Source organism: Barbatula barbatula, assembly GCF_947034865.1.
Source record: "Barbatula barbatula genome assembly, chromosome: 21".
Taxonomy (NCBI): domain Eukaryota; kingdom Metazoa; phylum Chordata; class Actinopteri; order Cypriniformes; family Nemacheilidae; genus Barbatula; species Barbatula barbatula.
This window is the reverse complement of record NC_136784.1, coordinates 17293344-17306370: the sequence shown is the minus strand read 5'-3', so window position 1 is coordinate 17306370 and position 13027 is coordinate 17293344. Positions and strand designations below refer to the sequence as shown.

The window sequence follows — 13027 nt, the reverse complement described above, 5'->3', positions numbered from 1 at the left end:
AGTGATTTTTGTAAGGGAGCACAGTTCATTAGTGCAAAGCTCTTTTGTATAATGCGAAAGCATAGGCCCTAAGACTGAGTCCAGAAAACCCTACTGGACTTGCGATTTGCGTGACACCTCATTGTTTTTTGCTACATATTGAAAACGGTCTGATAAATACGATTTAATCCATTTCCCTTAATGCCGACGTAATTTTGTATATGTAGGAGTGTTCTGTGGTCAATGCTGTCAAATTTAGCACTAAGGTCTAGCAGCACCAATAAGGAGATACATCCTCAGTCAGATTCCAAAAGCAGATCATTTGTAACTCTGATCAAAGCAGTCTCTGCACTGTGATATGCTCTAAATCCAGACTGGAAATCTTCATTGATGTCATTCCTTTGGAGGAAGGAACGTAACTGAGTTGAGACTACTTTTTCCAGAACTTTAGATATGAAAGGTAGATTCGATATAGGTATGTAGTTAACTAGTTCTCTAGGGTCGAGTGGCCTTATAACAGCCACCTTATATGTTTCTTTCCTGTAGCTCATTGCATTAACAAGGGATTGCAGATACCTATGTATAAATGTATAGTATGTAAGTACGATGTATGTCACTTTGGATAAAAGTGTTTGCCTAAATGTAAATGTTTAATGCACATGTCCTAGTGTCAGAGATTAGTTAATAATGCTAAGAAGAGAATCTATAATTTCTGGGAGCATCTCTTTCAGTAGATTTGTAGGCATAGGCATGCATGTTGTTGATTTAGATGATATAATGATTTAAGATAGTTCATCGTGATCTACGGTAGAAAATAATAGCAATTTCTCCTTAGGGGCGCTGTAGTTAGTTGTTTGTTCAGCTGGTTGCAATTATTAACTGTATTTTTTAAATAAATTGAATTATAGAATTAAAACATATTATGCAGGTGGATACATTTTGAAAGACGATAATAAATAACAATAAGTCATAAAAGTCAAGAGTTATAGATAACTTTCTTGAAAAACTAATTACAAAATCACTCTAATTGTCTTCCATTTTCGTCTATCACAGCCATGTGTAACAAAGAAATACAAATATACTGCTTTTTAAGATAAAATAAATAAGATGAAACAATTGAATTTTTGTTTAGTTTTATAGGCTTTAAATATCATCTGCTCATAACTGCTTCCTGTGGTTTGTTATTGTACCACCCATATTTTTTTTATTCTTCTCCAACATATCTGAATGTTCAAACTAAATAATAACATGCCATGCAGCTAATCATTTGATTATCTTCATAGCATGTTATTTTTAATTCCTATACTTTTATAAATGTAATAGTTGATTTACATTCACCCTAAAGGGCAGGACAAACAACAATTGAATAACTCAGAGATCAATCTGGCAACTCCTAATACTGCAAAAACAAATTCAGCAATATAAAAAATTTAACAAGATTTAGACTGCAACATGAGAAAAAACTGTGTCAATCATACAAGAAAATGTTCAAATTATAAATAAAGCTTTTCCTATCACATCACTTTTATTCGTCTTTAGATTTATTCTTCCATCCATTGTTTAATTGTTGAACAAATTTTTTAATATTTAAAACATCTAAAATATAGAATTATAACAAGATATGCAGGTGGATGAACTGAAACACTGACAAAACAACAACTATAAATACATAAATAACAATAGGTTTAAAAAGTCATGAGTTATAAATAACTTTATTAACAAACAAATATTCTTCTACAACATATTTACTATTAGATCTTTAAAGACGAATTATAAAATCTCTCCTGTCTTCCATCTTCTTCTACCACAGTCATCTGTAACAAAGAAATACAAATATACTGCTTTAATACTTATAATAAATATAATAGAATGACAGGCTTTAGTTTACGCAGATCCCCATATGAAATCAAAATGCATGCAAAGTTTTCAGCGTAAACGGGAAGTAACCTGGCGACTCCATGAGGTTGGCAATGGCAATGAACCGCGGAAAAGTTAGTTTGACGTTGGACATTCATTAGACATTCGGCTTCATACCTAAAAGCTCTTTGCTTCTTTTATGTTTTGAGCCCAAACTAACCCAGATAGACATGAATATATGCCCTTGATGTTGCACAAGGTTTAATTTATAGAAAAAAATATATATCAATTAACCATGAAAATCGATTAAACAATTTAACTATATATGACATAAATCTATAAAACCAGTACTAATATGTTCAGAAAACATGCCTGTTATTGCACAAGGCATTTTATGTATTTTATTATAATTAAACAACTTTTAATGTACGTAATTACATAAATCCATTAACCAACGACAGCATTTGAGATAAAGGTATCGAACCAACTTTAGCATATTCAGAGCATTATTCCTTGTGATGCACAAAGCTTGATTTTAAACTGATATTTTTATATACAGTTTACTGATTCCTTATTTTTGATATGTTTAAAACACTGTTTCACATAAAGGTATCAAACCAACTGTAACATATTCAGAATATTATTTCCTATAGGGGCGGTTTCCCGGACAGGGATTAGTTTAAACCAGCCAACCAATAGTTTAATTAGAAAATGTAAGTAGTTTGAACAAAAATGCTAAAAACATTACTTATGTTCATTTTGCGAAAAAAGTGCTACAAAAAACAGAACAAGAATGGTCGTCAGTTCCTACTGAATTACTATGTGACACGTGTAATTCTGCATGGCACACGACTGCAAATGGCTCGACAGTCTTTGTCAAATGTACTGAACGATGATGTCATTTCTTATTGAAATGGATATTCACTACAGTAAAAATAGGACCCACACCATTTTATGACGTAGCTGTCATGAAATGGTGTGAAATGAACCCAGATGCAGGCAGATGAAGGGTTAATCTGAAATCTTTATTAAATAAAACACCCACAATGGGGAAAACATGAACCAAAAACAAGGCAAACCAAAGCTTCCCACAAGGGGGACAAAACAAGATAAGGATCTTATAATAACAAAATAATACATTCGCAAACCGAATACAGGAACAAGGGTAATCTGAAAACATGAGGAAGCGTATACAGGGGATAATACTGTGAGATAGTGATGTTACATATGACATCGAAGACCCGATGCGTGTAACGAGCACAGCGCAATTTCCAATGGTCGATGCCTCACTTTCTGTCCAATCACGTGCGTGTTTTGGTATCAAATCCCTACCTTACTTTAATGGTCCTATCTGGCACAGTCTGGTTAGTTGAACTGTAAGGAGAGTAGTGTAGTTTGAAAACTTTAAAGACATTATTCTATTTTTAGTTACTTTCTGGTTTTGATTGCTAGCTAGTTAGTTTAATATTTTTTACTTATGTTTCATTGCTTTTTTTTCCTTTTCTTTTATCTTTCTCCTGTTTTTGTTTTGGTGAGATGGTGGTTAGTTATATAAGAAATGGCATCTGGAAGAAAAAGGAAAACATCGCCTGTTTGGGAACATTTTGAGATGATATCTCCTAGTAAAGTATGTTTTGGTATATAATGCAAATCCCTAATTCACTAATATTTCCCAGGACATCTACATCTTTTTTTAATTGATGTTACAGGTAAGATGTTTGGTGTGTGATAAGGAGCTTCAGTATTCAAATAATACTTCCTCCATGCTCAGACACTTTAGAGCTCTGCATGAGACTGCACCTGACACCAATCCTGTACATGCAAAAGATGCATTATCATAATTTCATTCATAATTTACATGTGCCTTGTATTTGTCATCGAAAATGCCCTTCCCTTCAGGTTCTTAAAAGCAGATGATTGATGAGGCACTGGTAAATATGATCATCAAAGACTCTCAGCCGTTTTCACTTGTGGAGGATGAAGGCTTCAGGGGTCATCCATGCTCTGGATCGTATGTTGTGCCAAGCAGGCAGGTGTGTAGAAAAGTCCAATTTAACTATGGAGGATGAAGGCTTCAGGGGTCATCCATGCTCTGGATCGTATGTTGTGCCAAGCAGGCAGGTGTGTAGAAAAGTCCAATTTAACTATTTACAATGGATAATATTTTAATAATAACCTCTCTTTTACATTTATTTTATTGTTGCACATTTAGGCCTTGAAGAAAATGGTGGACTCAAAATATGAGGAAGCCAAGATCAAGGCAAAGGCTGAAATGGAAAATATCAAGGCTGTGTCTTTAACTTCAGATATGTGGACATCACTTAATATCGACGTTTACTTGGCCATAACTTGCCACTACATTGATGGGAATGATAAACTCAACGCTGTCTTGTTGAGGATAGTTTCCTGATAATCAAACAGCTTAAAATATAGCCCTCGTAAAAAATAAATATTTGGAGGAGTGGGAAATCAAGGAAAAGGTCAAATGCCTTGTCACAGATGCTGCAGCAAATATGATTGCTTGTGCAAAGATTCTACAAGTGAGGCACACAATCTGCATTGCGCTTGCACTTAATTTAATGGTTAAAAATCGTTAGATTAAGTTTCTACCCTCGGTGACATCCGCACCATGGCAAAGAAAATTGTTACCTATTTCAGATCCAGCACCATTGCCAAAGAGAATCTGAACCAGATGCAATAAGACATGCGAAGACCTGCTCTTAAACTTATCATGAAGTGGCAACACCGTGGAACAGCACTTTTCTGATGCTTCAACGTCTATATGGAGAAAGGCAAGCTGGGGGGGTATCCTTAACCTCTCTCAGAACAAACATGTCCAATTTATCCAGGGAGTATGAAGCAATAGATGAAGTCCTCCGTGTGCTCTCACTTTTCCATCAGGCTACGGGAACTGTCTGAGGAGACACATGTTCAAAAGTCATTCCGCTGATGAAAATGATAAACCATTGTTTACAGGGAGAACCAATCAGGCATTTATTTGTATTTATTCAGCAGTTAAAACATTCATATTAATGTTCATATTGCAAATGTGACAAAGCCATTTTAAATTGATAAGGTTGACCATGGATCATTCAAAACAACTGACAGAAGAAAACCTGACCAGACGCCTGAGAGAACATATATGGAATAAAGAGTCTATGAGTGTAATGACCATGGTAACCTTGCTGGACCCAAGGTTTAAAATCTTTGGGTTCCTCAATCAAAAGATAATAACTGAAGCTGTTAGAAGGCTAAAAGCGAGTGTGCCACCATTATCAGAATCCAAGAACAAACCCCATCAACGCCTTGAGCACTGATTCAACAGAAACATCATCTCAACAGGCCACAAGTCAACAGGCTGCAGTAAATAAGGTAGTATAGTATATTTCTTTTTTATTATTATAATTAAAAAATTATAAATTTTTTATTATTTTTATTATTTTGGAAAAAACTTTGATGAATATTTCATGACGTAAATATAATGATGCATATACATTTCCTGTCATATTTTTACATTTTGTCCTTGAAATTGTTTAGGTGGAACCCCCGTGGGACCCGCTGGATTTGGCTGTGGACCAAAGTAAAAATACCTGCAATGCTACAGCTGATTGATCGATAGCTAAAGGAAACTAACATACCCAGAAACCATGATCCACTTGAATACTGGAAAGAACAAAAACATGCGTTTCCCCATCTATATCTGATGGCACTGAAGTTCCTCTGTACACCAGCCTTCTCTGTACCTTGTAGAGAGTGTTTTCAAAGGCGCTATTGTGCAAGAGGAGAAATAGGCTCGGCCCTAACACTGTAAAAAAATATTTCTCAATAAAAACAAGTAAAATTGTATTTTATGAGCCCACATTCTTCACCCAGTTACACAAGCACATTTTATGACCACATAATCCATGAATCAGTCTATCCGACATTACGTTTCTAAAGTCTCTTATACAAGATACAGGCAATGTTATTACACATAACAGATAGTATAGTCAATTACATGAGTATTTTAGTTAAAATAATTCGACATTTTCTCACTTACTCTGGGGACCCAAAACACGCTATACAATGCAACACATTGACTTTTATATTAACAGGAATTTACTCATTATGGTAGATTCATATTATCACCATATTTTTATTTGTACACTACAGAGTACAATTACATCAATGAGGTGGGTGTTCCATCCAGTGAGGCTTCATCCTAGATTGCTCCCTGACGACTGTTGTACATTTTATGATCCATTAGATAGTCCCCCGCATACACTAAGTTCTAAATACCAAAACAACGTAATGTTACATTAATGTTTTGTTTTCCTTTTCTGGCCAGTGTCTTCACACACACAAAAATATTTGTCGTGGACCCTATGACAGATGACCTTGAACATTCCAGACAAGCTGGCCAGAAATCCCAGTAACACATCACGTTACTTGCACTTCAAATGGTATTGATTGATTATGGCTATGACCAGTATTCATAAATCAGTTTTTCAAAATGAGACGAAACAGGTTTGGAAAAGAGGAATTGGCAAGGATTTAATGGCAGACTTGCTCAACTACCCACACATAACAAAATGATGGCACCAGTTTGTGATGGAAAGAGAAAAATATCTTTAAAGAAAGAAAGAATATATACTTTACACACAAACATGCAAAAAACTGCATCTATATGTTTATTACTACAAATCCTTTATGGCAAAACAGACAATTTCACAATTTCCAGAAACCCATCCTTAAACCCATCCAAAAACTGCCGGTTCAAAGCTCTGAAAGGAAATGGCTGCATTGTTCCTTTCAGCCTCAGGTGATGTGAAGCAACAATTTGTACATTAAACTTTAAACGCATTAGAAGTCAAATATTTTATGACTACATTATGATTTGGTGTACAAGTTAAATAGATTTAAATGGGTTTCAAGACCCAATGGTATATAAGCATATCAGTTTAATACCCAGAAAAACAAGTCTTGTGCATCACAAGGAATAATGTTCTGAATATGTTACAGTTGGTTTGATACCATTATCTCAAATGCTGTTGTTGTTTAAATGGATTTATGTAATTACGTACATTAAAAGTTGTACAATTATTATAAAATGCTAATTCCAAAAGAAACCGCAGCCTTGTGCAATAACAGCCATGTTCATCTGAACATTTTAGTACTGGTTTTACAGATTAATGTCACATAGTTAAATTGTTTAATACATTTTCATGGTTAAGTTATACATCGTTTTTTTCTAGAAATTAAGCCGTGTGCAATGTCAAGTTAATTTGGGCTCAAAACATAAGAGGTGCAAAGAGCTTTTTGGTATGAAACCGAATGTCTAATGAATGTCAAACTAACTTTACCGCGGTCCATTGCCATTGCCAACCTCGTGTTGTCGCCAGGTTACTTCCGTTGTCACTGAAATGCCTTCAGTTTACACTGAAAACTTCACTCACATCCCCATATTAAATCACACTACAATTATATTTATTATAAGTGTGGATTCTATTTTGTATCTATGTGCAAACAAGTGAATTGTGATTACAAACCGAATCTTGTAAACAAAGTGCGTTTCTCGTCAACTGCTGTTGTTATTTAGCCAAAACACTACTTTCTTTCATCAAAGCCAAATTTAGCAAAAAGGGGGATACCGATCTGGTTCAACCCAGTACTAAGTACAGATTGTTCTGTATTATGTATCAGGATTTAAGCTTTGCACCAATGACACAAAGTTTTTGAGAGAAATCTCATTGGTGCTTCATGTTGTTGTCAGGTATGCCACAACCAGAGCCATTGAGAGAGAGAGTCGTGTCAACTCCGTTGACTACAATGGAACGTTTTTTTCACAGCAATGGTGGTTCATGGAGACTCTCAATAGTTTGCGGAAGTTACTAGTTACAAGCTGCGGCTAAACAGACCAACTGAGGTCAACTCTGAATCCATTTAGACATAAGTAATTTAAGGAACACAAAAAGGAAAGAAATTAAACATAACTTCCTGGAACTATCGGAAGGCTCCATGAATCACGTAATCGCGAAAATTTAGAACTTCCGTTGGCGCAACTCTCTCTTTCAATGACTCTGGCCACAACGCCCCCTTCTTTGTCCAGATGTCTCAAAGCCCTGCCTCCCTTGGCCCCTCCTCAAGAGCTTCCGCTCTTCCTGCAGCTGCTGTGCACTCGCTTGGTACTCTCAGGCACGAGGTGTCCACGCGCCGCTTCGGAACGCTGATTGGTCAGTGACGACATAAACAACTATTTTCAACCAATAGTGGCGATGTGCATGCGCTGAGCCATGCTGTGCACACAACGTCCACATGAACAGCTGAAATGGTAAACAAGCCGAATGACTCACGACCAGACACGACGGAGTATAAAACCCTAGCTTAGCCCAGTGAGCACAAAGCTTCTTAACTACTCGTGCGACGAATTTACATAAATAATGTTAAACAGGAACAAGGGTCGATTAATTTGAATGAAGATTAGACATCATTTTGGAGAACTACTAAATATCTGACAGATATTAACTATCTTTAGATAATTAAAAATCTATATCAAATCGAACATGGTGGCGATTACAAAAAGAATGAAGGTCTTCGAAATCACCCTTAACGACCCAACCAAGACATTTTATTGCAGTGGGGATAAAGTGGCTGGGAAAATCTTGGTTGAGGTCTCGGAAGTTACTAGGGTGATGGCAATGCGGGTCCTCGGAGTCGGATGCGCTAAAGTGGAGTACGCGAAAGGCAAACAGAGATGCCGTGAAGAAATAAATTATTTGAAGTATGAAGAGGTTATCCACCTGGATGATCATTCTGCAGGTGAGTTAAAGGTTTTATCGATGCTCAAACGCAACATTGCTTGTTATGTGTATTTGCTTATGTGAAAAAAAAGAATGTGGTAGTAAGAAGGCACATTTTGGATATCAAAAGGTAATCAAGTAAAATTGTGATGCTTCAGAGTTTACTAAAGAAGTGGAAGTTTGTGCCTATGTATACGACTGAACATCCTAGTGTATCTGGACTGAAATCTTGTCAACCACATTTAGCAAGGGGTTTAAATTGGTATGCTAATGTTTAAAACTTGTTTCTAGGTGTGGTTTACTATTAGTATATGGGTAGTTGTGTCCTCGAGTGTGTCCTATAGTGTGAAAAACAAACAATTCAAACTGTTCATAATGTAAAACTATATATGATTAACATTTATGCTGTTAATTTTTTTTTAATTAAATTTTATAAAATAGCATAAGAAATGTTTTTCAAAATTTAGCTGACACACAATTTAAAGACACCCATTTTAATGTGGTTATCTTGCCTCCCACAGATACAGATGGTTCAGTTATTCTCCGTCCATGCAACAAATATGAATACTCATTTGGATTTGAGCTGCCCCAACAAGGGTGAGTGTTACCATTGACATAACTCCAGCAATTAATTTCCTCTTTTCAAAGTCATGTTTCTTACAAAGTAAATTAATAGATGTATCATGGCTCAATAGGCAATTGGTGTCATCCTACAAGGGCAAGTTTGGGTATGTTCAGTACTTTGTGAAGGCTCTTTTGGAAAGACCCTCTCAGCCTGCCCTAGAGTGCAAGAAACACTTTGAGGTTGAGGAACCCATAGACGTGAATACCCCAGATCTCCTGGTGAGTTCATACTGTGCTCATTTTGATCAGACCTGTATCAGAAGAGTTCACTGTAGGTCTCAGATGATGCGTTTGCATCAAACCAATTGGGCTTATACCTTAAAAAAGGACTGACCCTTTACAAAAGATTGAGAAACCTTATCTCAATGATGTTCTGATCATTGCAAGAAAAGACAATTGCTTTTTTAAATAATTGTTTTGGTGTGCTATATATTCTTTCTATCAACAGTCCCCTACTGGAGGCATGAAGGAGAAGAAAGTCAGCTGCATGTTCATCCCTGATGGCCAAGTGTCTTTAAATGCCAAGATTGACAGGCGTGGCTTCTGTGAGGGGGAAGACATCTCCATCAATGCTAAATTTGAGAATACCTGCTCTCGCATCGTGGTACCCAAAGCGGCAATTGTCGCAAAGCAGACCTACCAGGCCAATGGCCGCACCAAGGTCTTCAGGCAGAAATTGTCTTCGGTGCGTGGCAACCACATTATCTCTGGCATGTGTGATGCTTGGCAGGGGAAGACCATCCGTGTGCCCAAGATCAAGCCCTCCATTTTGGGCTGCAATATTATGCGAGTAGAATATGTGCTCATGGTGAGTGTTTGCTTTCTATGTGTAGCATAAAGTCACAGTATGTTTCTTATATTGAGTAGAAACGTATGTTAAACATTTGTTTTTATATTTATCTACAGATTTACATGCACATCCCAGGCAGTGATAAATTGGTACTGGAGCTGCCCCTGGTCATTGGCACTGTCCCTTACAATGGTTTTGGTAGCCGGACGAATAGCATGAGTAGCCAGGATGGTTCTGTGAGCACATCATCGGCTAGCTGGGTGTCCTTACGGGTTCCTTTATCTGCCCCACCCAGCTACTGTGATGTCACTCGCGATTGCAGCCTGGAACAGCCACTCACACCTCTGTTGGATGATTATGATGGTGGAGACAGTCCCATCTTTATGAATGCACCCCAATTTCAGTTCCCCCCACTCCCTGCCTATTCTGAGGTAAATTTAATCACAATCACATGTGAAATTTGAAATCAGTTCTGTTCAACCTGAATAACTATACAAGTGTCATTGAGCACAAGGATGTAATTCTTCATTGTTCTGTTTTACAGGTGGAGGAAGAGTACAATTGTAATCCACGGATGCTTCCTGTCTGTTGAACATTGCTGGGTTGCAGCAATGCTGGAACTGAATTTATTGCACATTATAAAAGGGCTTTTTTACCCACTCTAAGCACTTCAGGCTTTCACCATGTGGATCAGAGGTCGGTTTGAGAAGTGTTGTGTGGATGCATGAAAGTAATGAGGCAGAGAATTTGGGGAACAAGTTTCCCTGAAGGATTAAATCGTCCTATCGTGTCTACATTGCTGACAGGCACATTATATCATGCAAAAGTGTAATGCTCTCTGTCAGACTGATTCTGCTTTAGGGCCTAAAAAAGGCCCATAAGGCTGTTTGGCATGATGCATTTACTGTGTATAAACTGGTCCTTGACATGAGATTACTGCTAAAGTGCAAAGTGATTGTACTGCAATTTTAGTCCTGTAGACAAACCTACAATTTCCCAAATGGTGGCGATGTACTTTCCAGTAGTTCCCAACATTCATTTGTATTTAGATACTTGATTTTGTTGATTTCTCTTTACCATTCCATTACCATTAATATATTTTTGTTCGGATAAAATATTTTATCAATTCATTATTCAATTTATTTCTCATAGCGTTTTCCAGGGAATTTTATTTTAAGATACTGAAATGTTAAAAAGAAAATTAGTATATTGACAAGATAAGTTTTTTTGAGGGGAATTATGCTGTAAATTATCAGTGTTGTGGCTATTTTTATCTACTTTAATGCACTTTTAAGGAATGCAATTTGCTGTATAACTTACTACTCCCAGGGAGATGTTTTTTATCTTGTCTTCCGAACTTGCTTATGTTGCATATACACTGATCAGGTGTCTTGTGTGCTCATCTGAAGTCTGTATGGTATAGCACCGAAACCCTCAACTGACGTGTTTTCTCATCAACAATCGACTTAAGGCCAAAATATAACTCAGCAAGTGCCAAAGGGGGTCTCTTAAGTGCTGACCATGTTTGTTTGTGAGACCTGTTGCTGCACTTTTTGTAGAGAAATCTGAAGATATTTTGATCAACATTTCATGTTGAACGTTTTTGTGTCATTTTGTTTCTCATTGATTTTAAAAGTTATCGTAAACTTTGTGCATATGTTCAAAGTATCCTTTTGTATCTAAGTTAAAGAAGTGTGTTTTTTATAAAAACTTGTGTGTATTTTGAATAAAAGTTTAAAATGTCATTCTTGGTGTAATTTTGTTCTTTTAAGGGCTACTAATTGATAAATGACAAGCACAAATCTGAAAAATAGAATAGTACATGCAGATGTGTGTTGAATTATCGCTTAACAACATTAACAACAGCTTTAAACAGCGTTCAAAAACAAAAATACATATTAAGCTTAATCCTGATAGAGAGATTCACAAGCATCTGCTCCCCGCTGTTTGATATGCCTGAGTTACTTCATCATCAACCAACGATAAATAAACAATAATTCATACAACTATATTAAAATTGCACATAGGCTATATGAGATGAAAACCGTATTTATCGATCATTTATCGAAATTGTATTTAAGACACAAAATAAATACATCGTTTTCAATTTCCGGCCGTGTAAGGGATGTCAGGACTAGGGGCCTCATCGAGTAGCCTACCACTAGTGGAATGCATACCACAGTTTGAGAACCACTGATGTAGGGTGTGACAGTGTGGTTAACGTTGCGGTCTGATCATTGTCAGAATTGGCTAATTCCTGTCAAAGTACAGTATATATGGTTGTGTTAAAAAAACAAATTTTGTTTTAAAGCTGCTGTCCGCGATAATCATAGGGTAAAAATAATTAGAAATCAACTATTGATTCAATACATAAACAGATCAGTGTTCAAAACTATTGTCTTCATTCACAACTGTAAGCTTATAATAATGATTTATTATAATTTGCATTGAGGGGCTGTACACACTCCCTTGCTATATGGCCTACTGTTAATATGGAATATTTTATCATATCATATGTTATAGATTACTGGTTTTAACTAAGAAAATAGATTATAGTGAGAAATGTACTGTACAGGAGTTACAGTGTGAAAAACGGTCAGCTTTGTAGGCATTTACTAAAGTTTGCAAATAACAGCAAATTTGGTGTTAAATCAGATCGGGTACAACCATTTTGATTCAACAAGAATTCTAATTCTGTGTCAGAAGTTCATCCCATCACTTGTAAGGACATTATTCACATTACAGACATTGCTTGAAACGCAGAATTAATAATTTGATCATTTGTTTTCTCCCCTTTTTTGTAATGTTTTGCTCCTGGTTATTATTGGTGCTAACTGCTAACTTCCTGTAAAAAATATTCATTCAAAATTTGAATTCTTGTCAAATTAAATTGTTGTATGATCTGATATAAATCGTCACACTGTAACTGCTGTGCAGTACATTTCCCATTATATTTCTTAGTTGAAACCAGTAATCTATGACATACACGTATATCATA

At 36.2% G+C, this 13027-nt stretch overlaps 1 protein-coding gene across 1 annotated transcript; it reads left to right on the top strand.

The window, feature by feature from the left end:
• Positions 1–7986: 7986 nt before the first annotated feature.
• txnipa (thioredoxin interacting protein a) lies at positions 7987–11774 on the top strand. Its single transcript, XM_079485257.1, has 6 exons — positions 7987–8634; positions 9137–9212; positions 9311–9458; positions 9688–10047; positions 10146–10460; positions 10574–11774. The coding sequence occupies exons 1-6, from the start codon at positions 8379–8381 to the stop codon at positions 10619–10621; spliced, it is 1203 nt and encodes a 400-aa protein (XP_079341383.1). The 5' UTR covers positions 7987–8378; the 3' UTR covers positions 10622–11774.
• Positions 11775–13027: the final 1253 nt, after the last annotated feature.